Source organism: Myotis yumanensis, unplaced genomic scaffold, assembly GCF_028538775.1.
Source record: "Myotis yumanensis isolate MYYU_CA2020_CCGP unplaced genomic scaffold, mMyoYum1.0.hap1 SCAF_9, whole genome shotgun sequence".
In the NCBI taxonomy this organism is placed as follows: domain Eukaryota; kingdom Metazoa; phylum Chordata; class Mammalia; order Chiroptera; family Vespertilionidae; genus Myotis; species Myotis yumanensis.
The window spans coordinates 60,552,418-60,580,343 of record NW_027223760.1 but is presented as its reverse complement, the minus strand read 5'-3'; the positions used below and the strand labels follow the sequence as shown (position 1 = coordinate 60,580,343).

Genomic DNA, 27,926 nt, shown 5'->3' with positions numbered 1-27,926 from the left:
TGTATGCTGCAAGTGTGGACGGGAAGGCTGGGCTGACCTTGGCCCTGTCTTGAACCTCCCATCACCAGAGAGGAAGTCTCCTTAGCACAAAGCGAGGGAGAAATTCAGATAACTATGAGGCCTGTTTGTGTTCTATACTTCTGTATCTTTGAAAATCATATATGTGACTGAATTACCTAAATCCAAAATGACAGTGTAGATAGGCACGGTGAACCACTGTCAGCATTTGGGATAAAATAAGATAGTGTTAGTCAAGGCCCCTATAAACCATAGAGTGCCTGCAAGTGTCCATTGTCATGATTGGAACCATTCTTCCTCTTTTAAGGCCAGACATTTAACAACAAAATTACCTTGGTAGCATCGTGTGTTCTACACCAATGTTCACTAAACAGACACGTTATCTTGGTGTCTCCAGAAACGGCCTCCGGAATGACACGGCCTTTGGTCACTTTAAAAAACGTCGGACGGTAAAAACATCAACTCCTGGTGCTTTTTACCTTTTGAAACCAGAAAGTCTTATTTCTGTTAAACCTAAGAATGATAAGCCACCCGTGACATACAGGCCTTAGATTACAAAACACATTGTCATAGAGGAGGGAGGAAAAAAACAGCTGCTTTGAAATGAAAGCCTCCTCAGGCCCCGCCCCTCTGCTGGGACTGAGCTCAGCCTGGGCCCTGCCCCCCCCCCCCCCCCCAAATCCCGCTGCCAATGACCTCAGGCCACTCACTCACGCTCACATTGTCCTCCACGGCCCAGCTCAGCCTCCGGGGCCCCAGGGTTGGAGTGGGGGTGGATATGTTTGTTTCTGAGTTTGGGAAGTGAGCCTGCCCCATTGTCCAGGCCCCCTTATCTCTGGTTCCTTATCAGAGCTGCCACCAGCGGGGCACATGTGTGTTCACAGTGCGGTATTTAACCACCCGGGTCCTGGATGGGGAGTGGGAACCCCCGCCTCGCCTTTCACGGGGTGGATGTTAGCCCAGCTGCATCCTTTAGGGACCTGCGGTGCCTGTCAGCCATGCCTTACATTTAGTTCTGTGATATCCGTTCATTTAATGGATCCCTTCATTTTTTTCCCCCCCAAAAAATAAGGACACCAAAAAGAATTGTGTCTGTGCCCTCACCAGGTGAGCAGTGATTTCCCACAGCTCCAGACTGAGATTAAGAGCCCATGAGAGCCATTGAAACGGGCATGTCTTGTGACACGGGACCTCAGACCACGGACCTCAAACCACGGACCCGGGAGCCACAGGGCCCGGGTTCCAGTCCCACGTGGCCACTCACTCATGTGTCTGTGCTGTTTCCCCTCTGAGAGGGGTGATAACCCAGCTGCTGAAGGCTGTGTATTGTTAGGTAGTAAACACCACAGACATGTCGGTAAGACAAACACCTTGCCGGGTCTAAACACCTGACCAAGGAACCTAGTCCGAGCTGAGAATGCAACTGCCCGGTTAGCATCGAGAGCTCCTCTGCGAGTCTGACTCTCAGTCTGCCTGGTAGGTTTACACTGAGCCTTACTGTGGGGTTGACTGGGATTCAGCCAGAACATCACCACGCTCATGAGATTAACTGGTTGGTTTGTTTTTCCTCCAAAACTTAGGAGGGGACATGTCTCCGAAAGAGCACCAGGAGCTGAAGTCCTACGTCACCCACCTGTACGTCATCGACAGCCAGCAGGCCCTGTTCGAGCTCTCCCACCGGATCGAGCCCCGCGCGTGAGCCCAGCCGCGCCCCCCTGAGCACCTGCAGCTCTCCTGCCACAGGACGTCCGTGCCCAGCACGTCCCTTTCCTGGGAGAAAAGAAGCTGCTGAGTTTTATCAGTAACTCACGAGACACGCTGCAGCCACCCGCGGTGGGGAAGGGCCTCGCCTCAGCTCGCCTCGCCGCTCTCGCTCTAGGCCGAGAAGGCAGAAGACTCAGAGCATCTTGGCAGGGAGAAGTCCGGTTTCTTACATGGACATTGTTGATCCCATCCAGTTTTCAACTTGAGATGTGCCAGCGTCAAGGCCAGGGAGCCTGTCTTGCGCAGTGGCCAGATATTTCAGTGAGGGCGTGCCGGTTCAAGAGCAGCTCTACTTCGCCTGCGAGCAGGTTGTGTATAGGCTGTCAGAGAAGGGGCTTGTCTGAGCACCAGGAGACGGTGGTGGCCCGTTGGATTTCCGGGGAGAAGGCCTGGTCTCTGTTGATACACACTGTGACGTCACCAAAGGCCCCTTGCGTCTGGGGAGTCCGTGAGGACCTGCCCCGGCGTCCGTGCCCTGAGTCCAAGAAGGGAAATGTCAGGGCAGGCCCTGCTTTGCACCCACAATCACTTACGGGTGTCGGCTCACCGGTGAAATCCATTTCTGCACAACTGATTTGCAACTGTGGACAAGTTAGGCTACATGGCTTTGCCAGTAAGGAAAAATAGGAATCTTTAGGAGATTGACTCATGGTTTAACTTCCGGGGATTTTCTTGACACGTGCAAGCAGGCTCTCCTCCTATTGGGAACAATACGATTTTTGAAAGAGCGCAGTGCCTGACACCTCGTAGGCTCCATCAAGGTGGCAGTCAGAGGTGCCTGGCGGTGCCCTGGTGCTCTGCACGCCTCCGCAGGCTCCTTGCCCGCCGGGTGCAGGGGTCGCAGCCCGTGCAGGGAGGTGAGTGGGGTGGGATGTGCAAGGCGCTCGGCGCTCCCTCCCTAGAGAAGCGCAAGGGAGGAAGATGGTGCTGATTGCCCGTCTCACAGCAAACATCGGATTTATGATGGACCCTCACAAGTCCTAGAGTTCACCTTCCAGCCAAGACAGCGGCCTTCCTATAATTTGTGTGTTTTTTTTCCTCCCTGAGTCTTTTAAGTCTTTTTTTTTTAATGTCCATTTTTATAGATTAGGGCTCCTCCAGTAAATAAGACCCTGGCTATTCTCCAGAACGGGTTAGCGTCCCCTTGCCCTTCATAAAAGCCTGTGGGATACAGCAATGAAATGCACCCGGCCAGTTAGATACCTACCACGTTGCTAAACTCCCAGGGTGCCTGCTCCCTGTGCCAGCTCCACGCCCGTTCCAGCCCTGGGAGCCCGGTGCACTTCTCAGCCCGGCCGCCTGTGCGTCTCCTAGGTGCCTGCGCAGAACCACTTCCTGCCGCCTCAGCACCTCCGTCCGGGGCTGCCTGGCCCCTCACAGCAGGGCTGTGTCCTGGCTCAGGAGCCACAGAGAACTTGAGGAGTCGCTGGAAGGAGCCACGGGGAGAAGATTGTTGGTAGAACTTTCAGAGAGATTGCGTCTGCCCCAGCATGTAAACATCAGTCCTGAAAACTAGCAGGATTTTGTGGAAAGCACCATCCAGGGCTGGCCCACTAGAGAAATGCTCCCGGCTGCTGGGACCGGAATGGGACCCACTGGAGGAGACCTGAGCCTGGAGCCAGGCAGCAGGCTTCTCTGGTGGCCGATCACACGCTGCAGGGGCAGGGGCTCGCCGCACGCACAGGCCTTCCTGTCTGCTCTCCATGCGGGGAGGAGCTTTTGCCCAGTCAAACCATTGAAGGCCATTTTGATATTGTCTCCATGTTTTGCATTTAAGTTTTTATTCACATAGGATCTACTTTGCTCCAACGAAAACTATTGCAGTTTCTTTAGTAGAGAACTTTTTCAGCAAAGCACCCGGTGCTTAGACCTCATTTCCGATATGTCCACAGCCAAACGAATCCACACGTGCATCAAGTTAAACCCACCTTGATGGTGTAGGCAGAGCACGCCCAGCAGCGTGGGGGGACACGGGTCGGGGAGTGCGTGGTACGGTCACATTTCCTCCAGCCGGGGTGGGTGGCTCTGGGGCAGCCGAGGGAAGGGAGGATTTTGTTCACATTAGATTTGCTTTTCCATCCCCATCTTCTGAATGTCCACATCTCCCAATCTTTCTGAAATTTAACAACTGTCTCCAGCGATGCCCCAGGCAGCAGCCCTCAGAAATTTCAGAAGCGTAGAGGAGACGTAAGCCTGGGACTAAAGAACTAAAGGCGGAATTGTGGGAGCCGGGTTTAGCTCAGCATGGAGCTCTTCCCAAAAATCTGAGCTGCCCAACAGTGAGCGGCAGACATGGGGCTCAGCAGCTCCCTGTTAGTGAGGATGGGCTGTGCTCCCTCCAAATCCTTGCTACAGCCTCTTTGGAGTAGGTTTTGTGCTGGCTAGACAGACGGGTGGACTGGAAGACATCTATGCTGCTTTCCGGCTCTTTTAGATTGTTATAGTCGCATAAAATCTCCATCTGCCCCAGAAATCTGCCAGCTGCCACCATCACCCGCCCTTCCGAGTGGTTCTCTTCGCTGCAGCACAACCCTCCACAGCCTGCGGGTCTGGATGTCAGCATCCAGGCGAATCAGCCCCGCTTAGAAATCGGCACAGCAGGTTCCTGTGGGCACAACCGCAACCTTGCCGAATGTCTCCTTTCTCCATCCATACTTACAGACGCTCCAAAGACCACAGCGTTTCAGAGTCACTTCTCGTCATAATCTGCACAATTGCCAAATGGTTTCCCTGATAGATATGTTGGCCTGCATTCACTTTATTCTATATCATTAATTACATTTAGAAGAAGTTCATTTACCCAGACCCTGTCCACAGGCAAGTCAGGTGGGGCGTGCACTGAGCTCAGCAGCGTGAGGATAAAGTAAAAGCCCACCTTCCCGGCCGGCGGGGGCAGATGCCGCACTCCTGCTGGGAGAAACGGCTGCAGGAAGGAGAGGGTGCCTGGGACCTGGGCCCCCAGAGCTGGGCTTGCCCCGCGGCCCCCGTCCCAGCCCGGCCGCCTTGTGACAGCCGTCACGTACACAGTCGCAGACTCGGTGTTCCCAAATGGCACAAGTCCCCCAAGCTTCTCGGAAACGAGGGGAAAATATGAAAATGGGGACCACCGGGTGCCCTGCCATTGTCCGACACGGAGTTTCTTTTCAACGCTTCAAACACGTCCTTAAAATTTCAGCCTGCTTGTGACGAGCGGGCCACTGTGCTGAACACTGGGAGGGGGGAAATGTTTTTAAAATTTGCCAAAAAGCTAGATGAAAATGTACTACTGTAAAAAGCAAAGCTGTACATACTAAACGTTTTTTAGCAGAGCACTATTTATTTGCATAGCCTATTTATTGTATTCGTGTCACGCTGTTAAATGCTGGGACGGAATCAGTGAGCTGCAGCAAGGACTCGGGCCTTCCAACGTGTCGTGCATTAGGACTGCGGTGGCGTCGTCAGCGGGCGGGAACGCTTAGCCGATAGACAGCCCGCAACCAGGGTGCCCACCTAACTTCTCAGGGACCACACCCCGTAGTTTTCCACCATTGCAGGAGCTGGTAAATATGAAACATGGGTTGAATTACCAGAATTGCCAATAACAGTATTTCCTTCCTCAGATTTCATGCTTTCTGCTTCTGTACATATATGACTGTGCTGTGTATTTATCGAAGCTAGTAAGCAATAATTTATATGTAAAAATGGCCGGGCAATATAAGGTGAACACTTATATGTCACTGTTACCTTATCTTGTATTTTCAAGTGTTTTTTTAAAACTGCTTTTCCAAAAAAAAAAAAAAAAAAAAAAAAAAAAAAAAAACTGCTTTTCCAAATATAAGATGATGCTAATAACGCTATCCGTGCCTGGGAGCTTCTTGCTGTGTCCGTGATGCGTTGTGGGTGCACAGCCCGAGTTGGGGCGGCTTATCGCACGCAGTAGTTGAAGCTCGGAAATCGCTTGCTCCCTGTGAGAGCTGGGAGGGTAGGGGGTGAAGCGGTCTCGGGCAGCCCACAGACGCCCGCATCACGCACGCTGCCCCTGAGTCACTACAGACCCTCATGCCCTGGGCTGGAAATCAGTGCTTCCTCAGATCCTAGGATTTGGAGAGTTCAGCGACGCCATCATCACCTCACCCCCTGGAGCAGGGCCAGGGACCAGGGAAGCACTCAGCCCTGGTGGGATGGCCTGGGCCTGGATAGAGCCCTGACACACGAGTGTGGGCAGATGATTCCGCAGAGGGGTGCTAACGATGCTCTGGGGAAGTGGGGTGTCTCGGTGCACACGCACCCTGCACCCCAGTGGCCTGTCCTTCCAGCCCTCTCCCCCTCGGTGGAAGGGTGGCACGTCCTGCCCACTGGTGTCCGGCGGGGCCCACGTGGTGGTCCCTCCCCACACAGGGTGTGTGTCTCGCCAGGTTGAACTCACAGTGGCCAAGGCCCTGCTCTGTCCGGTGAACAAAGGGAAGAAGAGACCGTGTGGCCTGTAAACCGGAGCTTTACCCGGCACCTGCACCTGCCCATCTCCTGCCGCCACCTCAGGGATCCAGGTGAGCAGGGAAGGGCGGCTCCATCACCTCTCCGGCTTTGGAGGACGTGTAACTTGAGTGAGAAATAAAACATCATCATTAGAAGCTACTGGGATTGGGGATCAGTGGGGCCTGGGGGTGTCTCTGGAGAATTTAGCCTGAGCTGGCAGGTAGGTGCAGTCTCCCAGGACACTGTCCTTGATGAACTCCCCTTTCCCTCAGCTCACGCGTGGGCAACAGTCCCTAATGCACGAGACCCTGTCCTCCCAGATCCTGCAAAGGGCTTGTCTCTGTGGGGAAGGGAAAGGGAGACCCCAGAGGAGTTTCCCGGGACTTTCCTCCCCAGGAAGTGGCACTTCTGTGAGACAAGGGAAGGGGTGGAGAGCACAGGGGCGAGGGACCCCTGAGCTTCCTGCTGTGCTGGTCCCATCATCGCCACCCGTGGGGCAGGGCCCGCATAAGATCCGAGCGAAGGCCAGGAAGGAATGGAGCCGCTCCGTGTCCGGAGGGAGTAGGGAAGAAAGGGATGTTCCATTGGCTCCGGGTACTCAGGGATTTTCTTCACTGGGATTTCCCAAACTGGAAAGGCAAGGGCTCCTGCCAACTCAGAAGCCAGTTCTTGTTCAAAGTTGCAAACCCCGAAATGCACTCTCTGGTCCTGGCCCCGTGCACGAACCACAGAACCATGTTCCAGGCACTGAGGGCTCGGTGTCGGGCAGGTTCTCCTTTCGGGCCTTCTGGGTCCCAGTGAGCCGCTGTGCATCCTTCCACTCGCTGCCTTACACCAGAGGTCCCTCAGCTTTACACCGGCTGGTCCTTAGTCAAGTGCTCCTGGTCCTGGCCCCATCCTGACGTGGCGGAAAGCCCCCCCACCCCCACTCCCACCCCCACCCCTATCCCCATGCTGCCCGCGCACCTACTGAGCAAGGCCTGGCTCCTGTTCACTGGGCTCCTGAACCCCTGCCCCAGCCTCACTCAGAGCTGGTCAAGCTGCAGCTCTCGGTTTTGCTTCTCTTATGGTGACTTGGTGTTTGCCCTGGAGGAGCTGGGCCTACTCAGTCCAGCAGGGCTCCTTCCCTGTCTCGGCCGGAGGGCCTCAGGGGTGGCTCAGGGGCCCCTGTGGTCAGCTGTCAGGGCATATCTGCCTCGCGGCCACTTCACTCCTCCCCACGGCACCTGCAGCGCCTCCTGAGCCCACACTTCACCCAGCCCCGAGGTGACGAGGTGACAGAATTCCCCATCCTCCTTGGATGGCCCCGCACTCGCCCAAGCCCTTCCCCGCTGCCTGGCCACTCCACCTCGCCCTTTATTTCCCGCTAAAACCGCACCAACGTGCAGGCCTTCTCAACAGACCACCTACGAAGAGAAGAACGAGCCCGCCCCATGGTAGACCCCAGTGTGTGGCATCCGGGCTTTCTCCGGGTAAGTGGGGTGGGGTGGGCGAAGCAGGCAGTGCTGACTAGACTTTTCTCCTCCCAGGAGGACCCGCAGGCGGTCCCGGTCCCAGCGTGGAGCCAGGAGCTGGGATGCCGCCTGGGAGGGGCACTGAGCCCTCCGTCCTGAGGCCCTCCCCTGCTCAGATGGTGGGAGGTTCCCCAGTTGTCTGTGTGGTTAGGGGCTGTCATTGCCAGTTAGAACGTGAGTGAAAATGATGGCATTCTGAGAAAAATCCCTGCAATAGATACTGGGAGCCCTAACCAAGAGAGAGAGAGAGAGAGAAAGAGAGAGAGAGAGAGAGAGAGAGAGAGGTTGAAGTCCCGACAGCAGTCGGCCCGTGGGAGACTCAGGCGGGGGCGAGGGCTTTACCAAGTTCTGGCCACAATGGCTCCTGGCAGCTCCTACTGGCAGGCCCTTTCTCCAGAGAGTCTGCTATGGTGAGTGACACCAGCACCAAGGCCAAACCAGGAACTATCTTGGCTCCCAGCCCAGCACCCCTTGGTCCTCCAGTTCTCCACCAGCGGCTCCCTCTTTGCCCCCCACCCGGCGTGAGCGCAGCCCTGCCGCCTCCCTCCAGCCATGGCAGTAACCTGCCACCTCATCGCCCTCCCTCGAGTCTAAATGCCCCCCATCTAATCTCCAAGCTGCTCTCAGAAACATGTTTTCGTTCTAAAACACAGATCTGATGTGTGTGTTTTTCATCTGAAAATCCTTCAATAGAGCCTCCCAGGCTATAGAACTAAATAAACCTCAATGGCATACAAGGGCTTCACATTTTGGCCTCTACTTAATCTGTTCAGGGCCAAAGAGATGGGGCCGATGGCCCAGGACAGGGATAAGGTGGAGGAAGCCCCTTAACCTCGTATCCCTCATGTGAAGATGAACTGATTCTTACTAACGAAAATGCCTGTTGAAAGTAACACGCACCAGACATTTGCTAAATAAGTAAGAGTATGTGAGGCCTATTTGCTACTTGCAAGGTATTAAATCTTAAAGCCAGACTGACAGGGATGCAGAGCTAGCTGGGGTTGGGGGGCCCTCCCCGGAGGAGCCCAGGCCACCAGAATTGCATTCAGGATATAGGAGCCCTTCCCCACCAGAGCTGTGCAAACAGACCTAAATCCACCTCGCAATCCGGCCACAGGATGCGGCTGTGCTAGGAGACCTCTGGGATCCTTCGGCCGGGCTGTAAAGAAAGCCGTGCAGGCCTGTGATTGCTAGAGCTAATTACTTCGGTTTTATTCAAGGAAGTGGCTTGGCTGCTGTGGGAAATAAGAACTGTTCATGCTCCTTTGTATTCCAGTGACCTGGGCTGGGCCGGAGCTGGACGGGGAAGGCAGAGGGCGGAAGCCGGAAAGGAGTGCCTCGCCGCTCCCTGTCCGGTGCCCCTGCTGACTCCACAGTCCTGCCCTGGGTGCAGGACTGCCACAAACAACCAAACAAAGACCCTCCATCCACGCAGAGGGCCTGCCTCCACGTACCAAGCTGCTGCCCCCCGCCCAAGGGAAAGGAGGGGGCTCTGGTCCACTGTCGCTGTGTTCCCAGCCCAGCCCTCTGGCCCCTCGTGCCTTCTCCCCCAGGCTCCCTGCCTGCACCCAGTCCCCTCTCCGCTCCCTGGATACCATATGCCAGGACCCCTTTCCTACCTCCCAAGCAAGGTTCATCCACAACCAAGCCCTCCTGAACCCCCTTATCGCTATCTGAATTCCTGCAGCAGGTCCCACTCGTTACTCTGGGGGGAACCACCCTGCATTGTCTTGCCCCCCACCCAGCGTGGGCCACCTGGAAGGAGAGGAGCAGGTCTGACAGTGTGGCCTCTGCAGCCAGAATGCCGCCAAGTTCAAGTCAGGCTCCGACTTGTAAGCTGAAAGCACTGGCGAAGGTCTCCACTTTGAACTCGCACCCCATAAAACGGGTTACTCTGACCCCTACCTGGCAAGGTTGCATGGAAATCACATGAGAAAATGCATGTAAAGTGCTTAGTGTCATGCCTGGTACCTAGTGGGCATTCAGATAACTAGTGAAGATGGTGAGGGTGGTGGTGATTAATGCGAGATACGTGCATTTCTACTCCACGGCCTGCAAGTTACTTCACTTCTCTTATCCTTGGTTCTCTCCATTGCCCAACAAGGCACTTAGCAACATCTGTGCCCAGGGCAGTGGTGAGCAGAAAATGGACAATGACGGGAGCTCCAGTGAGCTACAAATCCGAGGTTTCCTTTTAAGACCCCACTTGCCTTGCTCCAAGCTGGGACAAAGCAAGGGCTCCCTAAACCAGTGATGGCAAACCTTTTGAGCTCGGCGTGTCAGCATTTTGAAAAACCTTAACTTAACTCTGGTGCCGTGTCACATATAGAAATTTTTTGATCTTTGCAACCATAGTAGACCAGAGACTTATATTTTTGATATTTATTTTACATATTTAAATGCCATTTAACAAAGAAAAATCAACCAAAAAAAATGTGTTCGCGTGTCACCTCTGACACGTGTCATAGGTTCGCTGTCCCTGGTCAACAGTTGCTGTTGGTGTCCGGCCAGGGACCATCGAAGCGCTGAGCCCTGGTGGGATGGCCTGGGCCTGGATAGAGCCCTGACACACGAGTGTGGGCAGATGATTCCACAGAGGGGTGCTAACAATGCTCTGGGGAAGTGGGGTGTCTCGGTGCACACGCACCCTGCACCCCGGTGGCCTGTCCTTCCAGCCCTCTCCCCCTCGGTGGAAGGGTGGCACGTCCTGCCCACCTGTGGGCGCGCATGTACAGTGCGATTGAAACTTCGTGGCCCATGCACAGAAGTCGGTATTTTGTGGAAGAGCCACACTCAAGGGGCCAAAGAGCCACATGTGGCTTGAGAGCCGCAGTTTGCCTACCACTGCCCTAGATGATAGGAGGGTTCTGAAAAGCACGAAGCTCACGCAGGGAAGAGGGCGGGAGAGTGCCAGGAAGGTGGGTGAGGTGCTAGGCAGGGCGGCCAGGGAAGGCCTTGGCTATGGCTTGAATTGTGTCCCCTCCACAGTCACATGTTGAGGTCCTGACGCCCAGGATCTCAGAATCTGACCTAGCTTGGACATAGGTCTTTACAGAGGTGATCACGTTAGGACGCAGTGGTTATGTGGCCCTGCTCCCGTGTGGCTGTCGTCCTGAGAAGAAGGGTCAATTTGGAGATGCGTGCAGGGAGAACGCCCTGTGAACGTGGAGACAGACGTCTGCAGACAAACCCAGGACGGAGGCCTGGAGGGGATCCTTCCCTCCCAGCCCTCAGAGGGACTGGCCCTGCCAACCCCTTCCTTACCGCCTTCAGCCTTCAGAACTGGGAAGCAATATATTGTGTTTTTTAGTCCCCCAGCTGGTGGTGCTTTGGCACAGCAGTCCTGGGAAGGCCGTGTAGTCCTGCCGAGAAGACCGGAAGGAAGGGAGGGAGCCAGTCATGCCAACACTGGAGGGATGAGCACCCCGCACACAGGGGCAAGCGAGGGCAGACCCTGAAGGCGCACCTGGGTTCAAGGACCACAGGAGCTGGTGTGGCTGGAGGCCAGAGGCAGCGGGCCAGACCACACGGAACCAGGGCGTGTCTCTAACTCAGAGGAGAGACCCCTGGAAGGCGTCAAGCAGAGAGTGATGGGTCTGATGAGTGTTTTAACCAGACCACTGCTGAGTTTTTCTCTGAGGGGCGAGGATGGAGGCAAGAAATCATCAGCGAGGAAACTCCTGGGATGATCCACACAAGAAACCCCAGTGACCTCTGCCGCTGTGGCAGGGGTGGATGGGGGGTGGAGGGGTGATGTAGAATGATTCCAGGTCCAGCTGGAAGGTAAGTCTGGCAGCATTTGCGTAACAAGTAACCTGTTGACCTAAAGCAGTGGTTCTCAACCTTGGCTGCACATTAGAATCACCTGGGAATCATTTTAAAATCCTGATTTCTGGGCCTCATCCGCCGGAAATTCTGTTTCTTTGTTATGGGGTGGGGCCACAACATTAGTAACAAAGAAACAGACTTTCCGGCGGATGAGGCCCAGAAATCAGGATTTTAAAAAGATTCCCAGGTGATTCTAATGTGCAGCCAAGGTTGAGAACCACTGACCAAAAGAGAGCCTCCGCCAAAACGTGAGGCACTCGCGCCACCTGCTGGCCATGCAGAAGGAAAACAGAGCCTCCTTCCCCTCCCGCCTCCCTCCTTTCCCGCGAAGGAGTGCTGACGGCAGATCCAGGAGGAAACGTCCACACCTCTCCATCCGTCACCCCTACTGGCCCGACGTGGTCCTGGGCTCCTGGTTCTGTGCCCCGGCCGGGCAGGGGCTTCCGTGTCGAGATGCCGGGACCAGCCAGCGGCCTAGAGGAACCCATGTTTTTGGAGGGGACGCCCAGGGCTGGTGGTGCTGAACTGCCACAGGATCGCATAGGCATGGAGCGCCCTCTAGTGGCTCACCCGCTCAGGAGGCTGCGGAGCGCTGGGCCCTGCTGAACAAAGTGACTCTGCAAAACCCTGGGGCCCCAGATCAGTGCTTGAGTCAGACCCAAACTGCCCGGACCCTGGGTTCGGAGGCCATCTGATTGCAGGCAGCCAAAGGGAGACCTCGAGAGCACCCTGAGAGCCCGAGGTCCCCCCAATCAGCGGAGAGAGCGACCGTTCGAGCTTTACATCCCCCCGTTGGTTAGTGCAGCAGTTTTCAGCATTTCTGTGCTGAAGGGAGTGGACACCAGTTTACAAAAACAAGTTGTAAACTCCTAAAAAAAGAACATCCATTTGGCAATAGCCCCTCAGTAGTTCTCCGCTGAGATTCCTTCTGCATCCACAGGCAACGTTACCCTGCGTTTGGGAAGCGGCCAGCCTTTCCTTGCAGCCGACTCGCTGTGACCCCCTCCTGGCTTGACAAGCAGCCTGTTCTGTGTGTAACTGAGCCTTCCTCTGGCGGGTGTCCCCGCCGGCACCTCCTCAGAGAGAGGCTTCGAGGAGGCTCCGCCGCGCAGCCCCTGGTGCACAATCCAGTGGCACACCGGCCTCCACCGCGGGCAACGCCCCCTGCTCCCCAGCGCTGGGGTTCGGGAGCTTTTCTTTTCAAAGACGCGTCCTTGTAGAGCAGTGGTTCTCAACCTGTGGGTCTCGACCCCTTTGGGGGTCGAAGGACCCTTTCACAGGGGTCGCCTAAGACCATCGGAAAACATATATAATTACATATTGTTTTTGTGATTAATCACTATGCTTTAATTATGTTCAATTTGTAACAATGGAAAATACATCCTGCATATCAGATATTTACATTACGATTCATAACAGTAGCAAAATTACAGTTATGAAGTAGCAACGAAAATAATTTTATGGTTGGGGGTCACCACAACATGAGGAACTGTACTAAAGGGTCGCGGCATTAGGAAGGTTGAGAACCACTGTTGTAGAGTGTGCTTCGTCACAATTGCTACCCTACACGTTTGGGGGGATTGAACTGTGTCCACACTCCCCACCCAAGTTCATATGTTGACGTCCTAGCCTCCAGCACCTCAGAGTGTGATTGTGTTTCAAAACAGGGCCAGTGAAGGTGTATGTAACCAGTATCTCCTGCTATCCGGTTACTATAGCAACGCATACACTCTAACATGGAATTCCAGACACCCCCGTGTTTGTTTTTTTAAATCCCTTGGCCATTTTTCCATCGTGCGGCTTCCCACTCAGCTCCTCTCCTGCACCCTTCCTGGAGGTAGCCCTGCCTTCTCCTCATTTCCGCTCCCTCTGTCCCACCGCCAGGGGTCAGCTCCAGGCCACACTCCGCAAGTCCAACCCCCTGAGGAACGTGGCAGAATAAGGACTTTCCCTTTCCCAGGACGCGCCCTCAGAAAGACGTGTGGTTATAGAGGCGAGTTCTTTTCCGACGGTTCCGACGGCTGCACTGATAGGCATCCCCCTGGCTGATTCCCGGCAGCTGGTCCCGCTGCTCCGGGTGCTGGATCCTGGTGGCTGACGCCCGCCCGGTGGGGCCAGGGCTCTGTGGAGCTTTTACTGATGGTCTTACGTTCTCATCGGCGCAAGCGTCTCCGTGGCGTTAAGGAAAGTCCGCTTTGCAATGAGATCATGTGGCCTGTGTTCTGCGGTTCGTCTTACTGAATAGCTTTGATTTGCTTCAGGTGAGAATCTTAGGAGAGGGTCACTCCATTGAATGGCTCCTGCAGGTGCCGTGCGGAGTTTATTTATACACACTCTTTCCTCCTGCGAGCAGCTGACCACGCTGAGTAGGACGTCCCAGGCGTGTGTGGCGGAGCGTGGCGGGCACACGCAGAGACGGGGCTGCCTCCTGCAGGCAGGGCCATTATGCTGCCCGCCAGGTCAGGGCAGGCATCCAGGAACGAAGCACGTGGGCTCCGAGGCCACTGAGCCTGAGGGAGGCCCAGGGACACTGTGATGATGTGGTTGATGGAGTAAGACCGGCTGCTCACAACTGCGTCCTCTCAGAGCCCAGTTCCTGGGCAGGATCTGAGCAAGGCTCAGCTACGCACAGCGGGAGGTGACGGTGCTAACACGACTGCGGGCCGCGTGCAGGACGGCGCTCAGACGTGCCGAGGAGGCCCCCAGTGCTCCGTAGCTTCCATCCTGAAATTCTTAAGTTTTCTTTTTGAATTTGTGCCTTGTGACGTCCCGTGGGACAATGGAGCATGTGTCACGGCTGGGAGGCTCTCCAAACAGTGGGTTTTGTCTCTCGGAATGCCTTGCCCTGGTTGCAAGCAGGCCCTGCTGCACCGGGTGAAGGGACGGAGGGGAGTAGGCCATGGGTGTGGGCGTTTATTGGCCAGGGCTGGGCTGGTTTCTGTTTGCTGTGGCCCAAGGTCCTAGAGCAGGGGTGGGCAAACTTTTTGACTCGAGGGCCACAATGGGCTCTTAAACTGGACCGGAGGGCCGGAACAAAAGCATGGATGGAGTGTTTGTGTGAACTAATATAAATTCAAAGTAAACATCATTACATAAAAGGGTACGGTCTTTTTTTTTTTTTAGTTTTATTCATTTCAAACGGGCCGGATCCGGCCCGCGGGCCGTAGTTTGCCCTCGACTGTCCTAGAGGCTCCACTTTCCTCTGTGTCCTTGCTGGTGCCTTCTGTTGTCTTTGGGTTTCCCGAGACTTCTCCCATGTCTTCTGAGACGCACAGTTGTCCCCGTTGTCACACAGGAGCCCTAGGGATACGGAAGGCGATGGTGGAGGGGCAGTGGCCTTAGTCACAAGATGAGCGAGCCTGTGGCCCTGGGCTGCGACCTTCACAAAAGCTTCTTGACTTTATTTTGTTTGTTTGTCCCCTTAGCTGAGACAGGGAGGCTGCAAGGGGCTGAGCTGGGCACCTCCCGTCCCTCTTCCTTCCCCCACAGATGAGGCCGGAGAGCAGGCCTTGTTAAGACCTGAATGCTCCGGATGCATCTGGCTGCTTCCCCCTCCCTTCCCAGAGCAGGAGGGGTTTCCTCCTGGCTTCTCTGTGAGGACCTGGCCGGGCCAGCCGTGGAGTGTGGGGGCCTCCTTGCAGCTTGAATCCTCAAACGTGTCCACCCTGGGCCTCCAGCAACTCAGCAGCTACACTAGCTTTTCCCGCCGGCACTGACTCCACCGAGGAAGTTTCTGCTCCGGTAAGTTATGATTCTATATCCGCCTGTTGTGGGTTGTGACTCTAAATCCGCCTGTTGCGGGTTGTGACTCTATATCTGCCTGTTGTAGGTTGTGGCTCTATATCCACCTGTTGTGGGTTGTGACTCTATATCCGCCTGTTGTGGGTTATGGCTCTATATCCACCTATTGTGGGTTGTGACTCTATATCCACCTGTTGTAGGTTGTGACTCTATATCTGCCTGTTGTCTCTCCAGTTTGGGGGAGCGGTGGCTTGTGTGGTGACCTCAGTTCTCTGATGGATCTAAGAAGAGTTGTTGATTTTCCGTTTGTTCAGCTTTTTGTTGTTGTTATCATGTAGACAGGACAGAGGGCTTCCAAGCTTCCTCGCAGGCTGAGCTGGAAAACTAGTGCAATGTCTTACACGTCCTCCAGTTTTGAGCTCTGGGACCAGGATGGTGGTGGGAAAGGCATGGCTGGGAGGCTCACCACTTGGTGGGCTCACTGCCCCTCCTGATGCTCCACCTAAACCAGCAGTTCTCAACCTGTGGGTCGCGACCCCTTTGGGGGTCGAACAACCCTTTCACAAGGGTTGCCTAAGACCATCGGAAAACACATATATAATTACATATTGTTTTTGTGATTAATCACAATGCTTTAATTATGTTCAATTTGTAACAATGAAATTGGGGGTCACCACAACATGAGGAACTGTATTAAAGTGTCGCGGCATTAGGAAGGATGAGAACCACTGACCTAAACCCTCACTATGCACAGTGTGGCCCCAATCCAGCCACTCCCTCCACACCCAGCAGCTGCCTGCACACCCAGCAGCTCCCTGCACACCCAGCAGCTCCCTGCACACGCAGCAGCTCCCTGCACACCCAGCAGCTCCCTCCACACCCAGCAGCTCCTTCCACACCCAGCAGCTGCCTGCACACCCAGCAGCTCCCTGCACACCCAGCAGCTCCCTGCACACCCAGCAGCTCCCTCCACACCCAGCAGCTCCCTTCACATCCAGCAGCTGCCTGCACACCCAGCAGCTCCCTGCACACCCAGCAGCTCGCCAGCAAAGCAGCATCTCGGACCCCATCCCAGACCTCCTGAGCCAGAAGCCACATCACAGCAGGATCCCCGGGTGATTCCAGTGCATGCTAGAAGCTGAAAAGCTCTGCTGTGAAGTTACTTCACCCTTTTGAGCATCAGTTTATTACCTCAGTTCCCAAACTGCACACGGAGGCACCCTGGGGCACCCCAGTGAATCACAGGCTCTCGGGGAAATTTTGAAATTTCAAGGGAAATGCGGTAACATCTGTCCAGCACTGTGTGTGAACCACCAGCTCGACACAGTTCAGTGTCAGCAGAACATCGCTTCATCCTTTCCATGACCAGCTAGGCTTTCTGCTGCGTAAAACCCTAGTGCTGGGTGCATGGAGAAATGAGCGTGCAGGCCTGGCCCATTTCCCACTCCGAGAAGCTGTGCAGGCCCCGCAGGTGCTCGCTGTCAGGAGAGCAGTGTGTGCTATACCGTTTGGACCTGACTCCACAATCCATGGCACCGGTGGGTGTTTCTTTTCCCAGGGACGCTGACAGGCTAGGAGCAGCGTGAACTGAGAACGTTTGGGAACCTCTGGCTTAACCTGTGGCTAACTACCTCTCTCTCCCTTGATTTTTGAGTGGATGAAAGGCAATAAGGTGCAATAAATTCCTGTCCAGCCCGGCCGGCGTGGCTCAGTGGTTGAGTGTCAACCTATGGACCAGGAGATCACGGGTTGGATTCCAGGTCAGGGCACACGCCCCGGTTGTGGGCTCTACCTCCAGTGGGAGGTGGGCAGGAGGCAGCTGATCAGTGATTCTCTCTCATCATCGATGCTTCTATCTCTCCCTCTATCCCTCCCTCTCTGAAATCAATAAAATATATATTTTAAAACATAAAGTAAAATAATCCCTGTGCATTGAATGACAGCTCACTTCACGCCGCCCTCATCCAGCTGCTACTTTTCCTGCTGAGCTTCACCTGCGTCGCTGAAAGACGTGTGCGAAGCTGTCAGACCAAGGCCGGGGAGCCCTGACCTGCAGGCAGATGTTCCCAACGCCACGGTCAGTTCCCCTCCGTGCAGCGCTTATGTGCCGGGTTTCTTGCTGTTTACAGACCACGTCACACACAACCTGCCTGCACGTCACAGCCTCCTGAGCAAAGCCCAGAGGCATTATTAATCCATCTTCCTTAAGGAGGAAGCACCGAAGCCCCCATGTGCGGCGAAGCTGACCATTGCACGAGCTCACACAGAGGGCTTTGCTGCCCTAAAACTAGTGCCCTTACACCCTTACTGCCTGGGGGAGAGAAGGGGGTTCCAGAACCCGTGGGTGGGTGCAGCGGGCTTGGATGTAAACTTGCAGCTGGTGGAGAGCTGGCTTCCTGCTGGGGCAGAGCGCCTCCTGCAACCCCTGAAGCCAGCAAACAGCGGCCTGAGGCGCACGGTGACGCCATTGGTAGGACTGGAGCCCCGATCACTCCCCCAGCTTGGCATGGACCCACTCAGGCCCCAGGGCAGCAGCGAAGTCAGCCCAGCCGGTCGGTCACTCCACTTGGTACCGAGCAGTTGCTAAGGGGTGGAGGGGGGATGAGGGATACAACTGTTCCCTTATGTCCTCGGGGACTTGAAGGAAGTGGGGTCTTTGGAAAAGGGCCTTGGAGGTCGTGCAACACCCCACTCCCTGGTGAACCTGGCTTGCCAGCCCCTTTGAGATAGATGTTTACAAAACAGGCTCCAACCCCCGCCCTCCCCGCCCCCGCCCCGTGCCAGGCAGGGTGCTGGGGGAGCTGGGGGGGGGGGGGGGCTGGTGAGGAAGAAGTGGGTCCGTGGTTGCTCAGCAACATGCACAGAAGGAAACGACACACGGCTTGTCTCCTTTCCTCTCTGCAGATGCGCAGAAGTCAAAGAAGTCACTTGCTTACAGAGGTGGCACATCTAACCAGCAGCCAGAGGGTGGCGCTGTGAGGGTTGAGGAAAGGGAACTGTCTTCTGCCTCATGTATTTCATTTCAGGTGATTTAATGACCTTTTACACACACACACACACACACACACATACACAGCACACACACACTCATACACAGCACACACACTCGACAGACACACAACACACACACAGCACACACACACAGCACACACACACGGCACACACTCAGCACACACACTCAGCACATACACTCAGCACACACACACAGCACACACACAGCACACACACTCAGCACACACACTCAGCACACATGCACAGCACACACACAGCACACACAGCGCACATACACACAGCACACATATACAGAACACACACAGCACACACAGCACACATACACAGCACATACACAGCACACACAGCGCACATACACACAGCACACATACACAGAACACACACAGCACACACACTCAGCACACACACAGCATGCACACATAGTGCACACACAGCACACACACACAGTGCACACACAGCGCTCACACAATGCACACACACAGCATGCACCCACACAGTATGCACACAGTGCACACAGCGCACACACAGCACACACACACACACAGAGCACACACAATGCACACACACAGACACACAGCACACACATACAGCACACACACACACACAGCACACACACAGCACACGGGTTTTGGAGGGTCCGAGCAGATCAGGGAATTGGTAATGGATGCTGGTCCCTGAGGCAGGGATGCTGGTGGCTGGGAGGCGGGGGCATGCAGGCCTCGTTGGGAGCTTCAGAGAGGAGGCGAGCCACCTCAGCGCTGAGCACACCATTGCTTCTGGGTCTCGCATTTGGTCCTCGTCCAGATCAGGAGTGACCAGCAGTGGTTACCATCTGTCCACTGTTCCTCAGCCTCCAGCCAGAGGCCTGGCACACACACCCCAGCCTCAGTCCGCTGGGCGAATGTCCTGCCTTGTCCTACCTCTGGGGTTTAGCCCCTGCTTAGGGAGGCGTGCACAGGCCCACTTTTTCTCCGTTTTAAATAATGATAATCCTGACACTTACTGAGAAATCACTGGTAGCCGACACTGTACTGCACGCCCCTGTTCATTTCCTACGGCTGCTGTAACAGATCCACAGAACGCGTGGCTTCAACAGACACTTACTGTCTTACAAATCTGGGGTCTGAAACTCCAAAATCAAGGTGTGGGCAGGGCCACGCTCCCTCTGAGGGCAATGGGTTCAGGTCTCTCTGTGTTTCTGGATGTTCCTCGTTTGTGGCAGCCTCACTCCAACCCTCAAACGACATTCCCTCTGTGCTCACCCCACAACCCCTGTGCTCGCCCGTCTCCAACCCCCCAGTCACCTTGGATTAGGACCCCGCCTGCTCCAGTATGGCCTCATCTTAGTTGCCGTGGCCCTGTTTCCAAATGCGTTCCATTTGGGGGTCCTGGGAATGAGGACTTCACCACCGGGTCCCCTCTCCCCCTTGTCCCTGTTGGTTCTTGCCTCTTTAATGATGGGCATTGTCACAGGTGTGAGGTGATATCTCGTTGTGATTCTGATTTTCATGTCCCTGGTGATGAGTGATGTTGAGCAACTTTCACGTACCTGTTGGCCTCTGTTCGTCTTCTTTGGAAAAATATTTATTCGGATCCTCTGTCCATGATTTAACTCTCTTGTTTGGTGGTTATTTTTGTTGTTGTTGTTTTGTTGTTGCTGCTGTTGAGTTGTATGAGTTCTTACTTTATTTGGGATATTTACCCCTTAACAGATATGTGATTTGCAAATGTTTTCTCCCACTCGGTAGGTGGCCTTTCATTTGATGGATGGTTTTCCTTGCTGTGCAGAAGCTTTTTGCTTGGATCTAGTCCCACTTGTTTATTTTGCCTTTGCCTTTGATGCCTGTTGGCTTTTTAAAATTTGTAGTTGATTGTGATTTTGTTTCTAATTTTAAGTCATCACTATTGTACCCTCCCTACCTGCCTATTAATAGATGGACAAGACAGGTAAGCCACACCTCCACAGGGACCTTCCCTAATGAGCCATGGCACTGCCCTGCGCACCACACCACTAGCTCATCCAAAGGGAAAGAGAGAAATAGACCAAGAGCGACAGGGAGAAAGGAGAGAGAGGGAAGAGGTATAGAAATGCAAGCTGAGCAGGTGAAAGTGGGCAAAGAGAAAGATGAAGACCCAATGATAACTGCTAACCAGAAAGAGATACATAAAGCAAAATATTAGGAAAATGTGGAGTAAAACAGACCAAACACTGTAGAGGGTTTTTCTAGTCCTCCGCCAGGCCTTTTCCAGATGGTAACTGAACCATTCCTTTAAGTCTCGCTTAAATTATAAGGCGCTGAGCTAATTTCCAATGTCAGGAATTTCCAATGTGGGTCAGAGCCATGGGAGGTGGGAGACCTCGCCGTGCTGTGGGGTGGAGAAGGGGCTAAACGTTTGTCAGCTGAGGATTCCCGGGGTCTCTCTGGTATCCGCTCACGGTTAAAGCAGTAGTGACCCTCCAAAAGGCAGCCACGTCATCACGATGGTAGTGCCGCGGCCTGGACCCATGAAATATTCAGCATCTTTAATGGAAAACTTTTTAAAAATAATTCCCTGGAATTAGACTATAATGAAGGAAAAGTGAAAGCTAGGGTGGTAGCATAGTGAGTGAGATTCTCTCCCCACCCCACGTTCTTTTTAAAAAAATATGTTTTATTGATTTGAGAGAGAGCGAAACCATTGATGTGAGAGGATATGAGAGAGAAACATTGATTGGCTGCCTCTCCCAACTGGGGACCTGACTGGGAATCCAACTGGCAACCCCTCTGTGCATAGAACAACACTCAGCTAACTGAGCCACACAGGCCAGAGCTCTTCTCTCTCTCTCTCTCTCTCTCTCGATTATGGTTCTTGTAAAATTCTTTGAATCAGAAATAATTTTTAAAATAAATAAACAACCTACAGAATTAAAAATTAGCCCTCGCCAGTGTTGCTCAGTGGTTGGAGCATCAGCCTGCACATAGAAAGAGTGAGAGTTGGATTCCCAGCCAGAGGTACCTACCCACCCCCAGCATGTGGGAGGCAATCACTTGATGTATCTCTCACATCAATGTTTCTCTCTCTCTCTCTCTCTCTCTCTCTCTCTTCCTTCCTCCCTCCCTCCTCTCCCCTGCCCTCTCTCCCTTCCACTCTCTCTGAAAAAGCAATGAAAAAAAATATTCTGGTGAGGATTAACAACAACAAAATTAACAAAGCTGACCTACTTTAAAGTGTCCCAAACAGTCACATGGAGCAGTAAGGATTTCCTGACATTAGAAAATAGAATCCTAAGTTTCTACATTGATGGCACGGGTTTGAGACATATGATCAAAGGAGCGTAAAGAAACATGCTTGGAAAGGGCCGAGGTCACAGGGTCTGCCTGGACATCCGTGAGCGAGGCGCACCCTCTGGATCAGGACAAATTGCCCGCTCCCCCCTTAAAATCTCTGCCCCCAAAAAAGGCTCCCCCCGCATCTCCAGCTAATCACATTCTCGGTCAGAAGGCTTCCTTCGCCCCCGCCTGCCCCAGCCGGTCTTTCAAAAAACACTCAGAGGCTGCAGCCAAGCCAGCTTTCTTTTGAACTCTCCATCTTTAGTGAGAGGTAAACTAGGAGCTGGGAATAGGCCCAGCTTAACTTCCCTGACGCCTTCACTAAGCAGCCACAGGAATTGTGTGGAAGCTACGGCCACAGGCTGACGGCCTGAGCAGGACCACCCATGGTAGTGGGCGAACCTCAGAGGGAGGGTTAGTCAGCCACTCTCGGCCTCTAGAGTCCAAGGTTCCTACGCGTTACTGAACCGTAGCTGGAGAAACCGGGCCGCCTGGATCTGGGAAATTTGGATCAGAACTGCCTGAACAGCTTCTCCATCGGCTCCTCTGGGCGAAGGGGACGAAGCATCTAATTGCTGAGAGCTAATGATGATGATGTCCAACAGAAAATGACTTGCCCATGCACACATCGGGTTGGATCCGTTCCTGGGATTGTCCGCCTGAGGCCAATGGCTTTCAGGGTATCTCGGTGCCAGGGGGTGAGAACTCGGCTCTTCACACGCCCGCAGGGCACACATAGGCCGCGTGGCAGATGGAAAGGAAGTTGCACCCAGCTCCAGGCCTGCCGCACAGCAAACAGTGCAAAGGTAGGTCCATCGCTCCATCTCTGGGATCGTCACTGCCCATTCATAAAAGGGGGATGGGACACTGCCGTACCTACAGGGTGGTCGCAGAGATCAAGTGATTGGTGCTGTGAAGGTATTTTGAAAAATTCTACGCGATGGAAACAGCGCATGTTATGCAAATGGGAGGCTCTCTGCCCCTAGCGCCTCTGCTATGGTCTTGACCTCCAGCCTTGCTGAAGCGGTCACGTTCGCCCTCCCCAAGGGCATGGCAGCTGACGAGGCCTCCGCAGGTGAGCACGGGAGACTGTGAGTGATGAGATTCCTTCCTTGTAAGTAGAAGTCAGCACTATATGCAAAGTCTTTTTTAAGGCTGGAAGAACTTCCTGGAGTCTTTTACTGGCCACAAGTTTGACCGGAACCTCCACCAGCCTCATTCCAAAGCCCCGTGCTTGATGGCACGTGCTTGGCAGTGCATGAGTGATGGAATGAATGAACACAGATTCCTGCACGGAAAACCTCGGCCAGCCCCCGAGCTCTCACCAGCCCTCCCGGCTTGGATAACGGAGTGAATGGCAAGGAGCTTCGCTAAGCTAATGAAGGACTGTCGTTTTCTACCCTCTGGACAGACATTCCTGGTTTACTCCTATTAGGTTGTTATTAGGCTCCGTTGTAGTTTTCTGTTAAGCTTTTCCAAGTAAAGGGGCATCTTTTTTCCCTTACGATTCAATATGTATTGGAAATATTGATGCTTCAGTATTGGAAATAGTCCCTCATGGGGTAAAATGTGAAAGTAATTGCCAGCAATAGGAGAACAGACCTGGAAGCTTTCAGCTGGGAAAACCGGGGAATTAGAAAGGTCCACTCTCTCCTCTCAGCCTGTCCAGCGTGGAGGACAAAAGTTTGGTCCTTCGGGCGTTTCCAATCCTATCTGAGGACACGGCAAAAATATGTCTGAGCCCGAACCTCTTTAAATAGACTAAGAAACTCACACGCAAAACACATGCATTAAGTCCCTATGTTTATGCCTACATGTATAGCTCATCCCTATGCGAATAGACACACACCAGCACCTTTCATCTCCATAAAGAAAGCTCGGTCTATTCATAGGAAAATAGTCGGGCCAGGCCTTCTGGGCTTTTTGTTTGTGCACCACGGGGTGCTTTCGAGCACTGCAGGGGCAGGCAGGGATGTCACGCCAGCCACCTACAGCCCCGGAGCCAGAGGCAGAGCCCGGAGCGCTAATTACAGGGTGTCAGGAGGCAAGGAGAGAAGGAAGGGGGCCAAAAAAAAAAAAGCTTAAAACTTTCCATGAAGATGGAAAGTAAAAGAGAGTGGGTGGGTTTCTCCTTTTATTTTTGGTGGGAATTCTCTGCTTTGGGACTGTCCTTCGTTCAGATGAGTGCTGTCTCCCTCATTCCGTAATTTACACAGCCAAGAGCTGGCTTCATGGAGACAGTTGGATTATCTTTTGGATGCTGTCACCATGCGTATAATAAACACTTTTCAACCTCCTTTTATTCATACATCATAATGGCCCCTCTGCCCTACAGGAACCATTGCTGATGGAGTTCTCATTTGGAGTCTTGTTCCCTAGTTTTGTGAAATTGAGCTTATATAACCCTAGGGGCCTGGATTTCATGGTCAAAACTTTTTAGTGAAGTGGCCGAGCCCCCTCACTCTGGGTAGTTATGTTGGTAGACAGAGCAGGTACTGCCTTATACGGTTACTGTTATAAAGTTACTTATAAATTACAATAACTTCCAGGAACTAAGGATCGGATGGGTCCCGCCATACACCTGCCATTTTTCTGGATCTGATGTTGACCTCTGCTTCCCTGCCTACCCTTGTCATCTCTTTGAGGTGCGCCTTTCACAATTCTCTCTGGATATTAAAATCATCTGGGAAAGCTGAAAAATGCCTGGTGGTGTTTGAGTCTCACCCTAGCCCAGTGACATCAGAGCCTATGAAGGGGACATCAGGTTTCTTTAAAAGTTTTCAAGACGAGGCCCTGGCCAGGTGACTCAGTTGGTTAGAGCATCGTTCCCCTACACCAAGGTTTTGGGTTCAGTCCCCAGTCAGGGCACATACAAGAATCAACCAATGAATACATACATAAGTGGAACAACAAAATCAATGTTTCTCTCTCCCTTTCTCTCCCCCTCTCTAAAAAAAAATAAAATAAAATAAACTTTTTAAACTTTTTCAATATTGTGGCAGATTGAGAACCATTGGCTATGTCCTCCTCACGTGACACCTGGATTTCAGGAACACCCCACTCTCTTCTTCCTGGGACTGAGTGCTACATGCTGCTTAATCAGCCTCCTTATGATTCGTAACTAGACCTCCAGGGCCAGCACTAGGGAGGTGTGAGCAGGCACAAAATGTAAGGAGACACTCAGGGCCCCTAAGACATTTCCTGCCTCACCCTCATCCTAGGCCCCTACGCCTGCAAATCTGTTGACCTTCACGGAAGCTTGTGCTTCGTTGCCCTTGAAATGAAACCATTTGCTTATCTCCCTCACCTCCGGCTAAGCCTACCTATCCTCTTCCACATTTGGCAATCCCGTTTAGCAAATATTATACGAACGAAACAAGGGACATCTTTTTAAATTGCCTTCCGAGCCAACACTAAGCTGTAATTAAAAACATTGTTTTCTTTCTTTTGTAGGCACAATTGGGGTTTTTTAAACCAAAATATTTTATCCTGAGTAATTTGCCTCACCTTTTCCAAATGCAAATTCCTTCTCAAAAGAGCACATTCCACAGTTCTTGTTTTCTTTCTGAGTAAATGCCATGATGGGGTTCCCAGGGCTTTTGTGCCCTCTGTTGTACATTGACACCCAGACCCCTTTTTCCGCGTACCTCTCTCTGGCTGTCCGTAACCGCTCCTCCCTCCTGCCTGTGGGAGCCCAGGGGTGATAACTAGTCCCGTGGTCTCCTTTACCCTGACGACGTCTTTGAAAACAGTTCCTTCTTCAGACTCCCGAGTTTAGGCCTGCCGCCTGTTTCTCTAGACATCGACTGACAGCCCACTGCTGCTGCACAGACCTCTGGTGAAGCAATTTAGACTCGACGGCTGGTAGGCAACAAAAAGACGCCCGGGCGCAGCAAGGAATTCCTTCCAAATCTATGAAAAGCTCTAATTTGAGGTCCTACAAAAGCTCTCAAGGGAAGGCCCTGAGCAAGGGGGGATTTTTTACACAGTCCCCACTGTACACCTAGAATTAGATGCAGAGCAACACGCCCGGGAGTTCTGGACATGCCCTGCCAACTCAAGTCCAAGTTCTCGAGGCTGCGAATTCCGTGCAGCAGGTCTGAGCAGAAGATATTGGTCGACAGTGAAAACCTGGAAGTGACAACGTGTGATTTGAAAACAGAAAACGTCCTTTCTTTGCGTTGGGGACGATGGACGTAAAGTGGAAGGTTCTGTTCTCTCCTTAATTACGTGGCTGAGCCTTCCTGGCCTCTCCGGCTAATCTGCGTAGATACGGAAATTACACAGCAAGCTGGAAGCTTTAAAGAAAAGAGAAACTGGCAGTAATTAAGCGAAAAAACACACAAAACGACTCAAATAAAATGAAGGGTTTGACTTAACGCCATGGGGGGCATCTCCTTTTGTTTCTTCGTACGTAGCATTTAAAGGAGGAGGGGACGGAAAGAGCTTTCTGGAAGCACCTGAGCAGCGACTTGTCCCCGCAGCCTGGTCTGACGTGTTCTCCGTGTCCGGCACGTCCGCTTCATGACCTGTGGTTCCGTCCCTGAGCTGCAGGTAGAAGCCCTGGAGAAGAAGAACCAGAACGAAGGAACGGGGATTCAGTTGCTGGGTTTATCCGCCCTATCAAGGGGTTAAAGGGTTCACCCATGACAAATGGAAGTTGTGATAAGATGAAAAAAGGAGAGATGGTTCAGATACACAGAAAAGCACGCACGCCGGTGCCCACCCATATTTAATATAGTTTTTCCTTTTTAGAGTAATAAAGTGTTTTGGGTATCGTTGGTGTTTCTGGTGCAGTCCTCACTTGCCATCCTTCTCACTCCCTCCAGAGTTCTTTTTTTTTTTTTTTTTTCATTGATTTCAGAGAGGAAGGGAGAGGGAGAGATAGATAGAAACATCAATGATGAGAGAGACTCATTGATTGGCTGCCTCCTGCACGCTCCCTACTGGGGATGGAGCCTGCAACCCCGGCATGTGCCCTTGACCAGAATCGAACCCAGGACCCTTCAGTCCACAGGCTGATGCTCTATCCACTGAGCCAAACCAGCTAGGGCAGAAGTTCTGATGTTGGTTTACCTTTTCTATGTTTTAATGCTTTCCCTACACAGGGTGTGTATTTAGAAAGAGCATACATAGTAGTAGCATTTTGTGTGCTTTTAAACTCTAGGCAAATTGCGTCATACTCTATTGTGTTTTTAAGAGTTACCCCTATTTATAATGTACCTCCAAATCATTGGTTTTAAATGCTGTGTGTGAGCCCACTATGTGAGTGTAGACCACGGTTCATTTCTCTGTTTCCTATGGGTAAATATTTATATGTCTTCTTTTACCGTTGCGAAGAAGGCTGTGATGAGCCTTCTTACAAACAATGCCTTGTAGACCTCTGTGAGAGTATCTCTAGGACATATACCCTGGGGGGTGAGGAGGGATGCTGGGCTATGTGTCAAGTACACCGGCCTCTCCGGGGCACGGAGCAATTCACATGCTTGCACGCAGGGCCTGAAATGGCTTGTTTCCCCTGCCCATCCTTGTCAATATTGTGTATGATCAACCTTTTTAAAATGTTGCTAATCTAATGGTGGGTTTGGATTTGCGTTTCTGTAATTCCTGCTGGGGTTCAGTTTCCTCTAACATGTTTGTAGGTACTTTATGGGTGTTTTCATCTCCTCTTGCCCCTTTTCCCTTTGAATTGTTTGTCTTTTCCTAACTGGTTCGTGCAGTTTCTTTATGCTGGATGCTCACCTTCGGCAATTAAATGTATCAAGTACTAGTAGTTTCAGTGGGAAGTTCCAGGTTCTGTGCACCATGCAGCAAGCCTCGCACAGGCTTGTTGCGAATGACTCTGGGCTTTGTCAAAGGAAGAAGCAAGCCTGTTATACTATAACTAGGTGCCCAGTGCACGGATTCGTGCTCTGCAGGGATTGACCCGCTGTGGGAGCGCTGCTCATCCCGGTCAGCCAAGCAGTTGTGGACCCGCCCTCTGAGCTGCTGCTCCCAGTCAGCTGAGTGACACTCCCACTGTGGGAGTGCACTGACCACCAGGGGGCAGCTCCTGCATTGAGTGTCTGCCCCCTGGTGGTCAGTGGGAATCACAGTGACTGGTCAACTGGTCGTTCTGGTCGTTCCGCCATTTGGTCACTGGGCTTTTATATATATATATATCAAGGTATATATGATAGTGAAGCAAGCCACAGTGCTTTGTGGATTAGGGCCTGAGTTTTGGGGCGAAAGCTCCTGGAAACAAACCCTAAGCAAGGAATTGGGAATCTATTGGAGATACACT

The 27,926-nt window shown here is 52.9% G+C and overlaps 2 protein-coding genes across 2 annotated transcripts in view; both read left to right on the top strand.

Annotated features, from left to right (window-relative positions):
- The window catches only part of RAPGEF5 (Rap guanine nucleotide exchange factor 5), a 201,389-nt gene extending 195,093 nt beyond the window's left edge, over nt 1-6,296 (top strand). Inside the window, exon 26 of the mRNA XM_070424421.1 lies at nt 1,599-6,296. Within this exon, the coding sequence (XP_070280522.1) occupies nt 1,599-1,717 (119 nt within the window). The 3' untranslated portion in view covers nt 1,718-6,296. The remainder of the gene's footprint in view (nt 1-1,598) is intronic.
- Nucleotides 6,297-15,240: 8,944 nt separating this feature from the next.
- CDCA7L (cell division cycle associated 7 like) overlaps nt 15,241-27,926 on the top strand; it is a 93,793-nt gene continuing 81,107 nt past the window's right edge. Inside the window, exon 1 of the mRNA XM_070424419.1 lies at nt 15,241-15,320. The gene's annotated coding sequence lies outside the window, so the exon portion shown is untranslated. The remainder of the gene's footprint in view (nt 15,321-27,926) is intronic.